An 18,341-nucleotide genomic window follows, 5' to 3' on the forward strand; every position below is an offset into this window, starting at 1 on the left:
CACTACAGGGGAGACATGAGGCTTCTGCTCAAATTATCTGCCAGGCCACAGGAAAAGCTTCCTTGTGTTATCCCCTTTCAGGCTCTTCTGCATAAGCCCACAGATTGCCCTAAAACACAGCCTCGATCATGTCCCTCCCCTGCCTAGATCCTCCTATGGCTCCCCAGTGCCCTCCCAGCGAAGTTGCATCCCCCAGGCCCGGTGTCTGAGGCTCCACCATCTAGTCCTGCTCTCCCTGTTCAGCCTTAACATCCCCACCTCACCCCCTACCCTAGACTCGTCAGACAATCCTGAGGACTCAGTCCCCTCTCCTCACTGTGCTCCCTCCTCCCACCTAGCAGCAACGTCCTCCCCACCCAGCCCCACTCTGCCAGTGAAAATCCATTCCCAGGAGGGTTATAATATAGTGTCAACATTTTAAAAAACCAGGTTAAATTCTAGACAGTCAGCAGATGCATCAGTGTGTCTGGGGAGATGTGTGTAGTTTGAAAAAGAATAATTCAATGTTATAATTTTATATTTGGAAAATGGAAAGAAAAACCGTATCATTTTCATAATTCAAACTTGAAAAAGTGAAGCTACTCAAAGTCTTCTTGGCTGGCGCAGATACCAAGAGCATCAACCATTGTCTCATGGGTGGCCACGTGGCAGGATCATATGTACATAGGATATGTATATACATATATATTTTTTTAATATGCATGATACATAAATATATTATGCATATTAGCCAGCCCTGGTGGTCTAGTGGTTAAGATTCGGTGCTTTCGACCCGGGTTTGTTTCCCGGTCAGGGAACCACACCACCCATCTCTCAGTTGTCACACTGTGGTGGCTGTGTGTTGCTGAAAGCTATGCCACCAGTATTTCAAACACCAGCAGGGTCACCCATGGTGGACAGGTTTCAGCGGAGCTTCCAGAATGAGACAGACTAGGAAGAAGGACCTGGCCGCCCACATCCAAAAAAACTGGCCAAGCGAACCCTATAAATAGCAGCGGAGCATTGTCTGATATAGCCCAGAAGGTGAGAGGATGGTGCAAAAAGACTGGGCAGGGTTCCGCTCTGCTGTCCACACGGTCACTAGGAGTCAGAATTGACTCAACAGCACTAACAACAATATTATATTACATATAATATGCATAATTAAAAAATCTGGCAAGTCATAAACCATAACGTGAACAGTGATTGTCTCAGGGACGTGGGATTGTGGGTGGTCTCTATTCTTTCACATACACTTGTAAATTTCCCTACTTGGGTACTAAAAATTGACAAAACTCTTTTAAAAATTCTATCCAAATTGGAACCATCTTTTTGGAGGACAATATATACCACAAGCCTTAAAAGCAAACATGCCTTTTGGCCCAGTAATTTTACTTCTAGAAACGTACCCTAAAGAAATGGACGTGCGCAGAGATTTATGTACAAAGATGCCCGTGAAAGCATTGCTCATGCTGATGCAGCCTGGAAAATTAATTGTCCAACAATAAGGGCAGATTAAATAAATGATGAGGATGGAATGACAGGGAGCTGTTAAAATTCATGATATTGACCAGGAAAAGCCCTGGGAGGAAGTGCAGATGTGTTATTTAGGCAAATCTCAAGAAATGACAAAGAGCCAGTCCAAGGTGTTGCTGGAGACTGTGAGCCCCTGAGCACAGATGCCACCGTATCAGTGACACACCAAGTCTCCCCAGTGCCAAGAAACCCTCAATAAATATTTTTTGTTGTGGAACTTCACCCCGGATAAAAACAATCCTGAATCCCTATCTCTATTCTACGTGTGCAAACATGCACGTACGCGCGCACACACACATTCATCATACACACCATTCGTTCACTTAATAGAAACGCTCTAGGAGCCAGGTGTTCTTCCAAGACCTGGGGACACAGGCACAGCAGGGAACAACAGAGACCCAAATCTATGACCCCGAGACACACATTCTAGAGGGAGAGACCGACAGTGAAGAAGATAAAGAAGATGGCACTGGGCCTTATGAGAACGCAGCCTCCCTCCAAGTGGGGTGGAAGTCACCCGAAGGCATGGCTCTCAGGAGAAGCCTCTGGCTCTGGGTGGGGAGGGGACCCTGGGGGTCGAGGGTGGGCGCAGGAATGCGGCTGGGAGGCTGTTCCAATGACCCAGGCCCTCATGGCAATCTCCACAAACAAGCATCTCAGGGCACCTGGAGCATGACCCAGGACATCCTCTGCATGGTGAGAGTACGGGAGGTTTTCTTTCCTTTTTTTTTTTTTTTTTTTGTGAGAAAGATCAGCCCTGAGCTAACATCTGATGCCAATCTTCCTTTTTTTTTTTTTTTTTTGCTGAGGAAGACTGGCCCTGGGCTAACATCCGTGCCCATCTTCCTCCACTTTATATGGGACGCCGCCACAGCATGGCTTGACAAGCAGTGCGTCGGTGCATGCCCAGGATCCAAACCGGCAAACCCCAGGCCACTGCAGCGGAGCGCACGCACTTAACCACTTGCACCACCGGGCCGGGCCGCTTATTTTCTTCTTTGAGCTTTTCTGTAGTTTCTAAACCTCTGACATTGACCATTAATCATGAGTATATATAATTAACAATTTTTTAAAATCCCATCATCCTTTCAGGTTCCAATTCAAACAATGCCTCTCCTGAGAAGCCTACCTGGATTCCCACCAGTGCCAACAGACCCCCCCTCTTCTGTGACTGACCAAGGCCTGGCTCATCCAGAATTAGAAGGGGTCAGTTTTTCCACCCTGGCCGGCCTGGAAGTCCATTCTCAAGGGCAGCGGCTTCCTGGGGACACACACACAGAGGCCCCAGGATCCCCTGGATTCCGTGGGAATTGGGCTCTTCCTCCCCAGGGGGGCCCCCGCTTCTGTCCCTGCCTCCAGGACTGGGCAGACCAGGCCCCTCTGTCCTCTGACCTTTGCCTGTTCCTCCAAGTCCCTCACACACCAGGGAAGCTCTTGGAAGCCTCGAGCTAAGAAATCCATTAGATGAGGGAGCCCCAGGGGCTCCCCGGAGGGGCATCATGGAGACTGGGGAGCCCAGGTGGACGGGCACACTGGCCATCGCTTGTCTTGGGCTTCCTCCTTAGAAGGTGTGTGTATTGGAGTGGGGGGAAAGGTTCTATAGCATTAGACCAAATTGGCGACACTTTGAGAGGTCCCCAACTCGTAGTCCAGCGCCCTGACCCTGGGGTCTGCATGACACCCCAGCCCGGCTCTGGCCTTTCCTGCTCACTTGGAGCCCAGGAGAAGATGCTCCCAGACACCAGGCCCCAACCAGAGGCAGCTCCAGCTTCCCAAGCCAGGGCTCAGCCCCAAAGTCTTTGCCTGTAGCTCCAGGGTCCCCAGGCTGTCACTCAGCACCGCCCCCCCCCGGCACTGCCCACACTTCACACCACCCCCAGCCCCGGGTTAGGAGGGAGGAGGCAGCCCCAGAGGGTTGGCCCAAGTCTGAGTGGAGTAGGAGGAATGTGCGCTGCAGAGAAAGGGATGAGGTCAGAACTCTCCAGTGCCTAAGGTCAACTTGCCTCGGTGCCTGAGATGGCCTCAAGGGGTGGCTGAGTGCACACACCTGTGGCCGGGTCAGCAGACATGGTCTCGGGGCCCCCTACCCGTGTCAACTCACCTGCTGCGCTCACTCTGCTGCTGCCGGGAACATGGGCAGTGGTTCTCCTGGGCCTGGTGTCCAGCCACAGGGGCAGCTGCCAGGAGGCGGCTCTCGGCCCTTCCCCACCCTGGAGGGTTGAGTCTGCCCTGGGGGTGGGAGCAGAACGGGCCCCCGGGCCTCCTTCTCCCCTGGGGAAATCACTCAGCTCCTGCCAGCTGCCCCTGGACAGCACCGTGGGCTGGGCGCTCCCTGCCCTCGGCCGCACCTGCCTCTCCTGGGCCCTCCAGCTCCTGGGCGGGCAGTCAGGGCACTGTCCTGCCACCTGGGAAGTAAGGGCCACTGCCCGGCTGTCAACCGGCCTTTCTGCTCTCCGCATGGCCTTCTGAGACTGTCTTAGGACAGAGACCCACCTACACCAATCCACACTGCCTCCAAACTCCCCGACAAGGCCCAAAGCCTCGAATGAGCCCCCTGCTGACCCCTTAGCCTCATTCCCTGCCATACCCCCCACGCTCCCTAGACACCCCCTCCCCCACTTCCCAGCCCTAAGACCCCAGAGGGCTGAGCTCTGCTGTCTTTGCACCTCAACTTCCTCAGCTTGGACATCCCCCCCAACCAGTCTGACTTAGCCCCATCTCAGGTGAGTTTCCGTCTCCCCCAGAAACCCCTCCCCAGCAGGGCTGGAGGGCCCTCTCTGCTCCCACGACCCATCTCCCCCATTAGGATGCTGAGCACTTGGTGTTGTCATTGTCTGTTGTCCTGCTGTCCCCCCAACTCTGTTGCTGCCCCTGCGCCCAGCACAGTGTCCGCAGAGGTACCGCCCGGGGGAACGAACAATGGCGCGGTGCATGAAGGGCTCAGCGTCTCTGTGGCTCAGAGGGGCTGCCCCTTCATCCAGGTCCCAGGTTTACGTGGCCCCCTGGGAGTTGGATGCACTCCTCACCCGGAGCCCAGCTGGGCACTTTGCCCTCTCAGCCCCTCTGTCCCCAGGGTGGAAAATATTAAAATATAAAACACACACTGGGTCTGCTCCTCTGGCCTTAGCACATCTCAGCTCAGGGACGGTGGGCAGGTAACCTCTCCTCTCTGAGCCTTACTTCCCTCATCAAAAAACAGAAATGCCTCCCTCCTGGGATCAGTTTAAGGATCCAGTGAAAAAAACTGTAAGCACCGCGCCCAGCCCATGCTCAGCAAGCGCCAGGCACTCCATACAGGATGGCGCCCCTCCTGTTTCCAGCGGAGCAGCTGTGGCCCAAGAACGGAGGCTCATCTCACCACCAGGGGGCAGTGTTATCCACTCTCAGCTCTGAGCCTGGCAGGGAAGGGGCTGACCCGGATTTCCAGTGAGGCCTGGGGTCCCGAGCCTCCAGGGAGGCCCCCACTCTGCAGGCCCCTCAGTCTGTGGGGACAGAAGTTCAGGGGCTGCAGGGTGGTGGGAGCGGGACATGCCCAGGGATGAGGGGGGCTTCCCCAGATCCTGGAGATAAGGGGGCAGTGCTGGGATGGCGTTTAGGGAAAGTGAGGCAGTGGAGTACAGTGGTTAGAACAGGGCCTTGGACGCTAAGAGGCCGGGCCAGAGCTGACCCTGCACTTCAGGGTGTCCGCCCCCTGGAGCCGCAGTGTCCTGGGCTGCAACAATAGAGCCGAGAGACCCTCTTACTGGCCCACAGCAGGAGACAGGAGGGTGTGAGAGCAGCCTGCTTGCTGTGGCCTTACCACCCCAGTCAGGGTGTGTTCGTGTGTTTGCCAGAGACTGTGGCCAGTGACGCACTAGCAAAAACGTCCAGTGAGCTGGCGCTCAGGCCGGCGTGGGCGACGGTGGACACCAGGAACCAGCAGCCAGGAGGCCGCGGGGTGGTGGGCCGAGCTGGTCAGACTCTCCACTTAATGATTAAAGCCACACGTCTTAGAACAGGAGTGTAGAGACACACAGATTCCCCACGTTTGGGGGGGGGCATACTCGCGGTTTTCAAACCCTGCAGATACTGAAGGATCCATAAGTTCCTTTTAGTAGTTGGTCCTTCAAGGCCCATTGTCCTTGATTTACAGCCCTCAGTAGCGACTAAAACCTCGGGGAAGAGAAGGCCGACTTCACTGTGGGCCCCTCCCACCCGCACCTGCGCGGAGGAGAGAAGAGTCCATGGAGCACAGGGCACAGAATGTAACCCCCAACCCTCACGAAACTCCCACCAAAAAAGAAATCGCAGTCACACCCTGTGCATCCTGGGCCTGCCTCCAGAGGGGTCTGGCAGTGGCTCCCAGGCCCGGCCATTGCTGGGACTCACCGGGAGCTTTTAAAAAAGGCAGATGCCCAGGCCCCCTCTAAACCAGCCGAACCAGAATCTCTGGGGTGGGTCTGAGAAGTCTGCATTTATTACAGCCCTGGACCTGGACGGTCATTGGGTTTAGGAACCTGAACTCTCTTTCCTCCCTCTTCCGGTTCTTAGGGACGAAGGAGTGATGATTTTAATGCTCTATGTGCAAATGTCTAAATGCAAACGTCATTTGAGTGGAAGTATTTTCTATCAGTCTTGATAACTGGCTCTAAATGGTTCCAATCGGTCACTTCACCCAGGAATCCAAGGGGCACACATGCACACGTGTGCACACACGCACAGGCGCACGGGGCCCAGGGCCCCCCGCTTAGCAGTTTGCCAGGAAGCCAGGCCCCGGGGCCTATCACAATCTCGAAAGAATGCCCAGTCCCCCGAGAGGCTCATGGTCAGTGGTCTGGCGGCAAGGAGGTGTCAGCTGGTGGTCACAGGTGGCGGGCTGCTTCCCAGACGATCTGTAGGGCCATGGAGGCGCAGGGGAGCTGGGCCAGGGTGTAGGCCAGGGAGCGGGTGGGCGCCCGCAGCTTCCCCAGGTAGGCCACGGTGTGCACCATGCGGCCCAGGAAGAAGACGAGGAAGTGCATCCGGGCCACGAAAGGGTCGGGCCCCAGGAAGGAGTAGACGAGGCCCAGGAACAGGAAGGGGTAGATGGTCTCCATGTCGTTCCGGTGGGCTCTGGGAAGGCAAGGGGGTGCGGTCAGCCAGGTGTCTGCTTTGAGAATATCACAGAAGCTGGGGCCCTCTGCCCTGAGAGGCCCCACACGGCTGGGGATCATCTCAGGGGCGCCAGAGTCGAGTCCCTTCACGGCTAGGACAGGGAGAGACCCCAAAGGTGGGAGGGACAGCAACTCCAAGCTCCTATTAGTGGGCTAGGAGCCATGATAGGCTGCTGGCTGGGGTTTTCTTACCAAGCCCTAGGGCTGGCCGGGACACGGCCCCTGCCACACTCTCGCCATCTTCCCATCTGGCCTTGGATGCCAGGCAGGAAAAGTGGGGCTCAGCGGGGTGAGTGACAGCTGGGAAGGAGCCTGGGTCTGACTCGAGCCCATGGTCTTTACCACTGAGGCAGCTGTGAGGTGCCCTCCTTCCAAATGCAGGTTCCTGGGCCCTTCTGAGGGGGATGGCCTAGAACCTGGGAGCATGCATCTGAAATCCACGCCTGGCTCTGTCTTATTCTGCCCCTAAATATAAGCAAACCCCCCTCCCTCTTTCAGGGAAAATAATAACAAGAACAGCGTCCACCCACTGGAGCCAACCAGTTGCTGGACCCTGGCAAAGCTCTCCATTTCATCCCTGCTATCCAGTTTCTTTTTTGTTTAAAATCATCAAGTGTGTGAGTGTGTGGTGTGTATGGGGGGTGGGGGGCTGTGTATAACTCTGCCATAAATAAATGACCAAGAAAGAAAACTCACCCCCTTCTCCTAAGAGTCGGTTTACATTTTCCATGACTCCTGCTAATGGGCAGCTTCCCTTACAGAGGGTGGGGAGGTCGAGTCCCATAAATTAGAGACTGAGCAAGTGGCTGAGCCCTAGATGGCATGTTGGAAGCTCAAATAAATAGGAATCCAGTGCCCGGCCCATGACCTCCCCCAAGGACAGGCCATGTGTGTGAGGCACGGGGACACTGCTGGAACCGAAGCCCCCTCTCCAGGCCTTCCGGCTGGAATGCATTTCCCCAATGCTGCGCCAATGGGCCAGGCCCAGCCAGCAGCCCCGGTGTGGTGACTTGCTGTAGAGTCCTCCTCTTCCCTCCCACTTGCAAGGAGAGCCTTAGGCAAAGGCCATGGTATGTGGCCTGATGGAAAGGAATTGGGCTGGACAGGGCAGGGAAGAGGCCTGCAGCACTTGGCCGCCCAGTGTTGTAGGGGTCTCTGCAGCATGACTGGAGTGGGTGTGGTCAGGGAAGGAGACTGCACTCAGGCACTGCAGCCTGAATGATAAGGGGCTATCTGTGCAGGGGAAGAACTTTCCAGGGAAAGGGATGGGCACATGCAAAGGCACCGAGGTGGGAATGAGCATAATGTTTTCAAGGCACAGAAAAGTGACCCATGTGGCTGAAGTGTGGTGCACAGAGGGAGTAAGGCAGCATAAGAGCGGGAGACAGGCCTTGTGAAGCAGGATTCTGGAATTCAATCTGAGTGTACAAAAGCTCCCGTAAACCCAGCAGGGCCTGGATCTGTCTCAGGTCAAACTCAGGACATGGCAGTTGGTGTCTTTGTCCCCATGTCCTGGAGCCAACATGAGCCTCCCTTCTCCTTTTCTCCCAAATCTCCACCTGGGGACCCAGCCACAGGGAAAGCAAGTCTGCGGGAGGGTGGGCCTCACCCAGCTGGGCAAAGGCTGCTGGCTCCCATGCCAGAGAGAGGCGGGCCCTGGCCAGATCTTGGCTGCAGGGAAGGAGAGGCAGAAACTGAGGGCCGGTGCCCTCCAGTTCCCCAGTCGAGCAAGTCCCTCCCCTGACTTGTGAGCTATGAGGGAGGAGGCAGCAAGTGTTCCTCTCAAACCACTCTGCCCTGCGGAAATGGAGCTGAGTATACCAACGTCCCCCATTCCCTGTTAGAGGGACACCCTTGGAAAACCCATTTTAGATGAAGTCAGTGTGTCCCAGAACGGGGTCTGCCTCCCACAGGTGCCCAACGAGATGGTGCCACCTGGATGAGTATTTTTGTCATACTTTTGTATTTATCTGAAACTATCAGAAAAGCATAACTAGCCTCGGAAACCCATTCATTCAGATACTTTTCCTTAAAGTATGTATTTATATTTTAAGAGTGAGTCCGTTTTTAGAAAGCTGCTGAGAGAATCGTTGGCCAAACCCCAAAGAGCAGGTGAGAGAAAGATGCCGGGGAAACAGGGCAGAGAGGAGGGATAGGATGGGAGAGGTTCACGGCCGGCGGGCAGCGGGCCTGCTCTCCGGGGCAGGACCCAGGGATGGGGAGGGGCAGCCCTCGCAGAAAACCACGCATTGGGTGCTGAGCCCCATCAATTGGGACTAGAGGACTCAGAGCCCACCAGTGATGGGGGAGAGGTGGCTGGGAGCTGAGAAACTCCTAAAGCTCTGACGTTCAGCCCCTGGGGCTGGCCCAGCCCCCCTCCTCTCTCTGGTATGTCTCAGACCACAGTGGGGGCCCACACGAAGCCACAGGTGGTGCCAGGGACAAGGAGAGGTGGGGAAACCAGGGATGATGCAACAAAACCCCTCCCCTCCTCCCCACCCCAGGATCTGAACGAGACACATGGAAGGAGTCACGTATGGGAGAGGCGCTTGGGCAAAACGTGGCGTTCCAATAATAACCACTTTTTTAAGGCAAAAGTCACCCAAAGCAAATTCCTGCTAGACTGGACTTGCAGAGTCGACTGGACTTGCAGAGCCGACTGGACTTGCAGAGCCGCCCGCGGCCCCAGGCTGCCCCTCCCCCTCAGCAGACAAGGTAACAGCCGCCCAGGGTATCAAGTGACAGGGTGGGGAGAGGGAGACCTGCAGTGACCCCCAGGCATCCCGGGCAGGCACAGCTGCTGGTGGCCACGCCAGCTCTCTCCCCTTCCCTCAGCCCTGCTCTCCATCCCCATTGGTGATTTCCTTGAATTCAGGTTTGATACAACGTCAAGTCGGCTTCGTTGTAAAGGCAGGTAGAAACCGGAGTAAAATCGAGTTCACGCAGAGCGGGGAGTATTCAGGAGCAGAGCCCACGCATCAGACGGCCTGGGCTCAATGGCAGCTGAGCCATCACAAGCCACGTGGCCTGGGCAAGCCTGTTTCTTCCTCTACAGGTAACAGTACCCTCCTCAGAAGGTTGTTGGGAGGGCTAAGCGAGTTAGAATCTATAAAGTGCCAAGAACGCTGCCTGTCGCCAAGTAGGTGCATCCTAAGTTAGCTGCCATCTTCTTCGTCACCATCACCAGCCCTGTCCTGGACACAACTGTTAAAGCTAACGTCACCCTCTCGGTTCTGCCAGACTCCAGACCACCCAGAGATGCCTTGGCCAAATTAATAAAACACAGTTTATGGTGCGCTGGAAAAGGTGCACTGGGCCAGGAGCTGCCTCTCCACCAGGATGCTAATGAGCTCCTTGGCCTAGGGCAAGGCTCCTCCCTCTCTGGGCCACGGCTCACCATCCATAGAATGGATGTGTTGGATAAGATTTTAAGGGACTTCTAGGGCTGAGATTTCAGGACTCAATCTCCTGACAAACCAGTGCACGCAGATTAAGTCCACATACTCCACACAGTCAGAATATTCCAAAGCCTGGGTCAGGGGTCTGCTTCCTGCCTTGGGACCACTCAGATACCCCCCCTCACTGCAGTTTCATACACATAGAGTCGAAATTTGGCCAAAACACACAGCGCCGGGAGACTGGGTAGGCATCGTGGAAAGAAGGTGGCTGGGCTTTATTGTGTCCTTGAAAGCTGCTTCCCAACCTCCCAGAGCCGGGTTCGTGTTGTGGCTGCAGCCCGTGCTAACCTGCAAGGCAGATTCATCCTCCAGGAACCGAGACCTAAGTGCTTTCCTGTGTGTGCAGGTGACCCCCATGGCACCATAAACTGGTCTAATATTTAACCCACTTTTCCCTCAGGGCATCTCCCACTCAGGTTCCAGCCAGTTCTCCCGTCCTGGACGCCAGGATGTGTGGTTCTCTGAGCTCTGCGCCCTCAAGTTTCCGTGACGTTAGGTGAGGTTCAGGAGGAAGAGGAGGAGCCCTAGGGGACCAGGGATCCCCCAGTCTGGCAAGGTAAGTCCCCAATAAATACCAGGACATGGTAGGCCCCCAATAAATACTTGCTGAATGGATATAACACGTTAGTAGATAAGAAGTGCTCAAAAAGCACTGAATTGAATTTCAACCACCTGAGCATCGGTACTTTACGGTGGGTCATTTTGATCAGAGGAAAACATTGCATTGGGCGGGTGGAAATGTCCCGGCACCACATGGGTCGGTTGTCTCTCCCTGGCAGGGTTACAGCCAGTGAAAATAAACCAGGTGTTCATAAGCCCATGTAAGCACTCCTGTGCCACGAGTAAGCTTTGGTACCTAGAACCCCTGAACCCCAGGAGATGGCAGACGCATCTCTTGGTGATTCGGCTGTGAGCCGGCTCGGGCTACCCGCAGTCATGGCAGCCGGCTGCCTCAACTACTCGTCTTGTCCTTCTCCACCACCCAGGAGAGGAAGCCAACCAGTACTGAGGGTGGGGTGAGGGTCACCAGCATGGATTCACGTGTGGGTCAGGCTTTTGTTCACTAAAGTACAACCAGTGCTTAGCACAGTGTCCTGCACACAATAGGTGCTCATTAAATGTTGAAAGAATGGAAAGATGGGTGATGGACCTCACACCAAGGACTATCACTATAGTTACAGTAGAAAGGGTGAAAGAGCAAAGAATTTCGCTTCCTACGCTACACATTACTGTAATTTTTAAAAACCACAAGTAAGTATATTATTTTCAATGGCCGAGAAAACCATAAAAAAATAAACCACTGACTGTCTTTTAATAAAAGTACCTCTCTCATTTCTACTGCAGCACCCCACACATTTCCACCTGTGATGCAGGGGAAGGTGTTGAGAACCCCCCGAGGCTTCGTCTCCTGTCTCTCTCCCATCCAGCGACCCATCCTCCCACCTCTCCACAGAACTCCGCTGACAACCCCAGCCCCCGGAGTGCCACCTCCTCACCCTCCAGCTCGATGATGTACAATAGAGAGGAAACCACCAAAAAGTCCAACATGAGACTGGTCACATGAAGTTAACACAATCTGATGGAATTTTATGCAGCCATTTTTTGAGTCAGTTTTTGAGTAATATTTACTGACATGGAAAGTGCTCATGAAATAATGTTAACCGAAAAAAATCAGAACCCTAAATTGGGTAGATAATGCCTGCCTGATTTTATGAAAAATATTTAGACACAGAAGAGAAAGAGGAGACAGATGAAAATGTTAACAGTGATTAGAAAGGTGAGTGGTTTTCCTTTTTCTCCTCTGTGTATTTTCAACGTTATCAAAATTGTCTGCAAGGAGTAGTTCTGAGTTTTGTAGTAAGAAAAATTGTTTTTGATTGGCTGAGGGATGCTAAGCGTATGAGATGATATTCAACTTCACTCAGAATAAAAGAAATGCAAAGTCAAACCAGGATGTGACATAAATTTTCACCTATTGGGGCCGGCCCGGCGGCGCAAGCAGTTAAGTGTGCGTGCTCCACTGCAGCGGCCCGGGGTTCGCCGGTTCGGATCCCGGGCGCGCACTGAGGCAACGCTTGGCAAGCCATGCTGTGGCGGCGTCCCATATAAAGTAGAGGAAGACGGTCACGGATGTTAGCCCAGGGCCAGTCTTCCTCAGCAAAAGAAGAGGAGGATTGGCAGATGTTAGGTCAGGACCGATCTTCCTCACAAAAAAAACAAAAAACAAAAAAAAAAGAACAGTCTGAGGGGGTCAGGAAGGCAGAAGACCTTGGTCCCCCTGGTGTCCCCCAAGCCCCGGGTGTCCAGACAAGGGATTGAAAGGCCAGGCTGCGGCCAGGCCGAGGCCCAACTGTACTTGCCTGAGGCAGCGTTCCACGTCCTGGTCGTTCCGGCAATACTGGAGGCCTCCGTGTCGCAGGGCATCCTCGGGGTTGGCAAAAGCCTGGAATACATCAGCTGAGAATTACTGTTCGTGAGACGGACGGCCCGGCCGCCTGGCTCTGCAGTGGTGCGGTCACACACACATCCATCCACCAGCATCCACGAGCTCCTACTATGTGCCAAGTGCTGGGGTCTCCCTGCAAACAAAGCCGCTCTGGACTGAACGTCTGTGTCCCCCGCAAATTCATATACTGAAACCTAAACCCCAATGTGATGGTATTTGGAGGTGGCACCTTTGGGATGTGATTAGATCACGAGGGTGGAGTCCTCATGAACGGGGTCAGTGCCCTTATAAAAGATGCCCCAGAGAACTCTGTTGCCCTTTCCGCCATGTGAGGACGCAGCGAGAAGACAGCCGTCTGTGAACCGGGAAGCGGGCCCTCACCAGACACTGAATCTGCCGGCACCTTGATCTCGGACTTCTGGCCTCCAGAACTGTGAGAAATAAATTTCAGTTGTTTATAAGCTGCCGGGTCTATGGTATTTTGTTACAGCAGCCCGAGTGGACTAAGACAGAGGCCCTCCTGTGCCTGCTCCTGTGAAGCTTACCGTCTGCTGGGGGAATTGCCTATGAACCAGGGAAGACCAGGTGGTGAATCTGAAGAAAGGGAAGACAGGGGCCGGCCCAGGGGTGTAGCGGTTAAGTTCGCAAGCTCTGCTTTGGCCGCCCGGGGTTCGCTGGTTTGGATCCCGGGCACGGACATATGCACCACTTATCAAGCAGTGCTGCGGTGGCGTCCCACATATAAAGGAGAGGAAGATGGGCACGGATGTTAGCCCAGGGCCAATCTTCCTCAGCAAAAAAGAGGAAGATTGGCAACAGATGTTAGCTTAGGGCCGATCTTCCTCACCAAAAAAAGAAAGAAAGAAAGAAAGAAAGAAATGGAAAACAGGGTTGGCCTTGAGAATGCCCACAGGAGACCTGACCGAGTCTTGGGGTCAGAGAAGGCTTCTCCAGGGCAGTGACATTAAAGCTGAGGCTTAAAGATGCATCAACATTAACCAGATGAAGCGAGGACTGGAGCAACAGCATTCAAGACATAAGAGAGAGTATGTGCAAAGGCCCCGGAGTCAGAAGAACATGGGCATGTTTGAAAAACAGAAAACCAGAGCCAGAGCCCGCTTCCATCACCTCCCTAGGGTGTAGCTCCCCCCACTCCTTACTAGCTGACACTGAAGCATAGAGAGCAAGGTACAGAGGCCCAAGACAAAGTTGCAGAGATTGGCAGGGGTCCTAGAGGCACCCTAAGAATTTAGACTTTGAACCAAGAGCAATGAGAGTGGGAACTCCAGCTCCCACTGACTAACTGCGGGTTTCTCAACTTCCCTGAGCCTCGGATTCCTCATCTGTGAACTCTGGATCAAATGGAGCTCATCTGCCCTGAGGAGAGGGAAGGAGAGAACTGGAGAAGCCTCCAGCACAACGTGGCCGGCACAAGAAGGGGCTTAATGAACTGTCGGCGGAAGGCAGAGACTTAAGGTCACACTCCAGTCATTAAAGGCCCACGCCCATCACCCATGCTCCACCCTTCCCTGCTGGCATCCAGGCAAGCTGGCCCCACCAACCTTTCAGCAACCTGAACCTCAGCGGCAGGTTTTCTAAAGTGCTCACCCAACGGCAAATCTTGCTGCTTCTGACTCATGGGCCCTTGTGACATCTGTCCCCAAGCCCTGGTTTGTCCTGTCTGGTGGGCCTGCCCCTGCCCCAGCCAAGAGGTGAACAGATCACGTGACCGATGCCTGTCACGGTCAGAATTGGAGCCCCCACACCCAGAATTCCTCTCCGCTAGCCCTTAAGTCACGGAATCACCAACTCTGATGGCTGTGCACAGTCTGTGGACCCATGACTGCCTTCAAGGGGCCTTAGCATCTGGCGGGCAGCCGCCTGTGGAGTCCGAGGTCCACGAGGTTGCTCATTCCTGAAAACAGAACTGGAGGACAGGTGGCCCTGGCCAGGCGCCAGCCGCAGTGCAGACCAGAAGAGGCCAGAGTGATAGAAGCTGGGGGACGACCTCTAGTGGGGGCGAGGGGGCAGGCCTCCCGACGCATCCCACGGAGGGATCTGGGGCCGTTTGTGTTAATTCCAGTTGTTAATAAGTAGTGAGAACTAACACTGATGGAGCACTTGCTCTGTGCCAGGCGTGAATTCTCCTGGCACCACTGTGACCATCCGCAGTTTACAGATGAGGAAACTGAGGTCCCAGACTCCCCCATGGTCCCAAGGCTGGTGAGTGGAGCAGCCAGAGCCTGCATCCATCACCTCCCCACGGTGTAGCTCTCCTGCTCCTTCCTGGCTGACACTGAATGCCAAGCAGAAATGAGAGGGGCACCTCAGGGCCAGCCCGAGGGGAGGTTTCCTCCCGCCACTCCCCACTGACCAGGCACAAAGGCACTCCAACAGGCTTGTCTCCTCCCCTCCCCTGGATTTACACTGAAAGGAAAGCTCTGGGCTGTGCCCTTTGGTAAGAACCCCACCAGCAAGGTGTGGGTTCTGGAGCTGGACAGCTGGGTTCAAACCAGACTCTGGCCTTCACAAGTTATGTCTCCTCTCTGAGCCCAAAATAAGCTGAGTACAGCTCCTCCCCTCTTTCCCCAGGGCCGTGGCGGGGATTAAATGCTCAGCTCCCTGGAAGGACCCAATGGGCGGAGGTAGCTGTCCCTGCTCCACGCCTGTATCCCACATCTCAGGATGGGCAGAGGCAGGGACAAGTCAGGCGTGATCAGTGTGCCTCTGCTTCAGTGTCAGCTCCCCTGGGGGGCTGGCCTGCCTTCAGTCCTGCCTGTACCTGTGCCAGGGGCTGAGCCCGACTCTTGGGCGAGATCCCGCTCCCCGGTGTCCACCCCCCACGCCATGCCAGAGCCAGCCTCGCCATGCCTTTGCACTGGATAAAGGGGGAAAACGGGGTACGGATTCTGGAAACAGTTCCTCTCTGAAACACCTGGGAGGATGATCAGTAGGTACCCTCGGGCCTCCGCGCCTGACGGGAGGGCTGGCGCGCTTGTCCGGCAACTTCTGGGGCTCTGGCTGTCCAGCGCCAGCAGAGTCGTCCCAGAACAGTCGGCCCGCCCACCCGCCCGCCCTAGCTCAGATCTGGGCCTCTTTATTGTTGTTTTGGCTCCCGGACTCGGCCTGGTGGGGGAAATTCCTCCCTGAAAACTCCAGTGGATCCTGGCTGAGACCTGGCCCCTAGAGGCTGCCACGAGTTTGGAAGCGACCTCACCGGCACATTGGGAATTTCCACTTAAAGGTTTCTCGGGCTCCTGTTTCACCGGTTCCCACTCCGCCCAAATATCAGATCTCCTGTGCCGGGAAGCCGCCAGGTCAGACCGAGGCTTTCTGCTCCTCGCTCCACCCTCCGGGACCTGCTTCCCTCCGAGAGGCAGCGGAGCTCAGCGGCACTCCTGGAGAACTCACCTGGTGGCACAGCCAGGGAGTAAATGCTCTTAAAACAGAGGACAAGAAGGTGCGGTCCAGCTGGAACCGAGGGCCAGAGGGGCACCATCCCAAGGGCTGGAAGAGGCACCTAGGTCCAGAGCCTGCTCAACACTCTGGTCCTGAAAACACCGTGGCCAAGTTTCTCCTGTCCTGGACCTTCCCGCAGGGCGGCGAGAGACGCGCGCGCACCGGCTGGGGTACCCGAGGGCCGCACGTACCTTCTTCCGCAGCCGTACTTGGCCGGTGATGACGGCCACCGCGTACATCTTGATGACCAGCAGCGTGCTGCAGAGCAGGAAGGCCGGGAGCGCCTGGCCGCTCACCATCGCCAGGCTGGAGGGCGGCATCTTGCCGGCGGGAGCTCTGGGGAAGACGGCGAGAGCAGGCGTGTGGCTCTGTCTCTGAGAGCAGGGAGGAGGCGGGGTGAGCCGCGACGGAGGCCTGTCTACACTCAGCACCCGCCTACTCCCAGCGCCAGAAGCAACTTCTGCCTCCAGATGCTGGGAGAAGCAGAGAGCGGGAGGAGCGGGAGGTGTTCCCGGTCCAGCCCCTGGTCGGGGACCACGCCTCCCTGCCAAATCCTTAAACACTTTCTAATCAGTTTCCTTCTCCATAAAATGCGGGTGTTCCGCACTGCCTGCCTTCTAGGAGGTGCGACAAAGCCGGGCACCTGACAGGACCTCCACAGGTGGCTGATGTCGCTGATCTGTGCCCAGCTCTCTGAAGGTCAAGGCAGGTGGTGGGTGTGAGAACTGAGCCTCTGTCCCCACACTCAGCCTAGACACTTGAACCACAGCCACATCTACACTGATGTGACTTTGCTATTTGTGGTAGGCTGAATAATGTCCCACCAAACATGTCCACGTCCCCATCCCCCGAGCCTGCGCATACGTTACCATATGTAGCAAAAGGGACTTTGCAGATGGGAATAAGTAAGGATGTGGAGATGGGAGATTACTCTAGATTATCTGAGTAAATCCAGTTCCATCACAAAGGTCCTCCCAAGAGAGAGGCAGTAGAATTAGAGGGAGAAAAGATGTGAAGACAGGAGCAGAGGTCAGAGGGGAGAGAAGATGCTATAGGGCTGGCTTTGAAGATGAAGGGAGGGGCCCTGAGCCCCTCTAGAATGCAGGTGCCTCTAGAAACTGGAAAAAACCTGGAAACAAATTCTCCCTGAGAGCTTCCCAAAGGCCTTGACTTTAGCCCTCTGAAGTTGGTTTAGGACTTCTGGCCTCCAGGACTGTAAGAGAATAAACTTGTGTTGTTTTAAGCCACTAAATTTGAGGCAACTTGTTACAGCAGCTGCAGGAAACTAGCATGCTATCCCACTGTCTCTCTTAGCATCACTAGCACTAGCGTCAGCTGTGTGGCCTTAGGCAAGCTGTTTCTCTCTCTGAACCTGTTTCCTCAACTGTAAAATGCAACTGACAGTAAGTCCCTCCCCACAGCAGTTGTGGGAACTAAGGGGAGTCGTGTCTAATTGTTAGCCACCTGGCACGTAGTAGGCCATCCATCGGTATGAGCCTCTGAGCCTCAGTTTCTTCCTCCTCAGAATGGGGATAATGATCCGTATCCAGCAGGGTTGCCAGGAGGGAGGCTCTTGGAAACCCCCGCCCTTGCTGCTGGGGGCAGTGGGTTGGGGAGTGAGGAGGTGGGGGGCGTACCTTCTGGTCCATTTGATATGTGCCAAACCTTCCTTTGTCTGGACAAAAGATGTGTTTGTAAACCAACCCCCTGTTTCTGGAGCATGGCGCTGCCAGACAGGGTTGTCCCAGCCTCACGAGATAAATGATAGGTCGTGATCAGGGACAGGACGTAGAAAGCATTGGATGTCCTGAAACATGTTTTATCTCTGACTGTATGTTGGGAAGAACTGTGCTGGCTTGCTCCTTGCTGATGTTTCTGTCTGAGAACAGAGGATGCCTGCCTCTCTCGCCTCCAGCTCGGGAGAGCCGCTGGAGGTGGCTGTCTTTGTCAAAATGCTCAGTTACTGGGTTGATGTCTGGTGTCTGCACCCTCCCCAGAATCGAGGACCAGAGACATCCCGAGAGAGGACTCTCAGTGTCCATCCCTCCTTGGACGGGACGTGCTCTGTCCTGCTCGGTCTTCCGAAACAAGATAGAAACCTCTCCAGTGGAGTCTGGGAAAACCAGCGTGGGCAAAGAGCAGATTATTACCTACTATTACCTGGAGCCAAAAATAAGAGGGGCTTTGTAGGGAGGCCCTTCTGACTGATGTGTGTGACTTCATGGTAGGAATCTTTTCGTCATCGTCTGCTAAAATGAGCCAGTTAAGCCAGGGCTTGGCAAGGAGGACAAACCCTTCTCTGATCTTCCGCCAAGAATTTCCCTCCAGCCT

The 18,341-nt window shown here is 54.9% G+C and overlaps 1 protein-coding gene across 1 annotated transcript; it reads right to left on the reverse strand.

Moving 5' to 3' along the window:
• Positions 1-5,458: 5,458 nt before the first annotated feature.
• PTGES (prostaglandin E synthase) lies at positions 5,459-16,456 on the reverse strand. Its single transcript, XM_058524264.1, has 3 exons — positions 16,202-16,456; positions 12,466-12,548; positions 5,459-6,606 (listed from the first exon to the last, which is right to left on the reverse strand). The coding sequence occupies exons 1-3, from the start codon at positions 16,328-16,330 to the stop codon at positions 6,357-6,359; spliced, it is 462 nt and encodes a 153-aa protein (XP_058380247.1). The 5' UTR covers positions 16,331-16,456; the 3' UTR covers positions 5,459-6,356.
• Positions 16,457-18,341: the final 1,885 nt, after the last annotated feature.

This window comes from Diceros bicornis, chromosome 28, assembly GCF_020826845.1.
Source record: "Diceros bicornis minor isolate mBicDic1 chromosome 28, mDicBic1.mat.cur, whole genome shotgun sequence".
Lineage (NCBI taxonomy): Eukaryota > Metazoa > Chordata > Mammalia > Perissodactyla > Rhinocerotidae > Diceros > Diceros bicornis.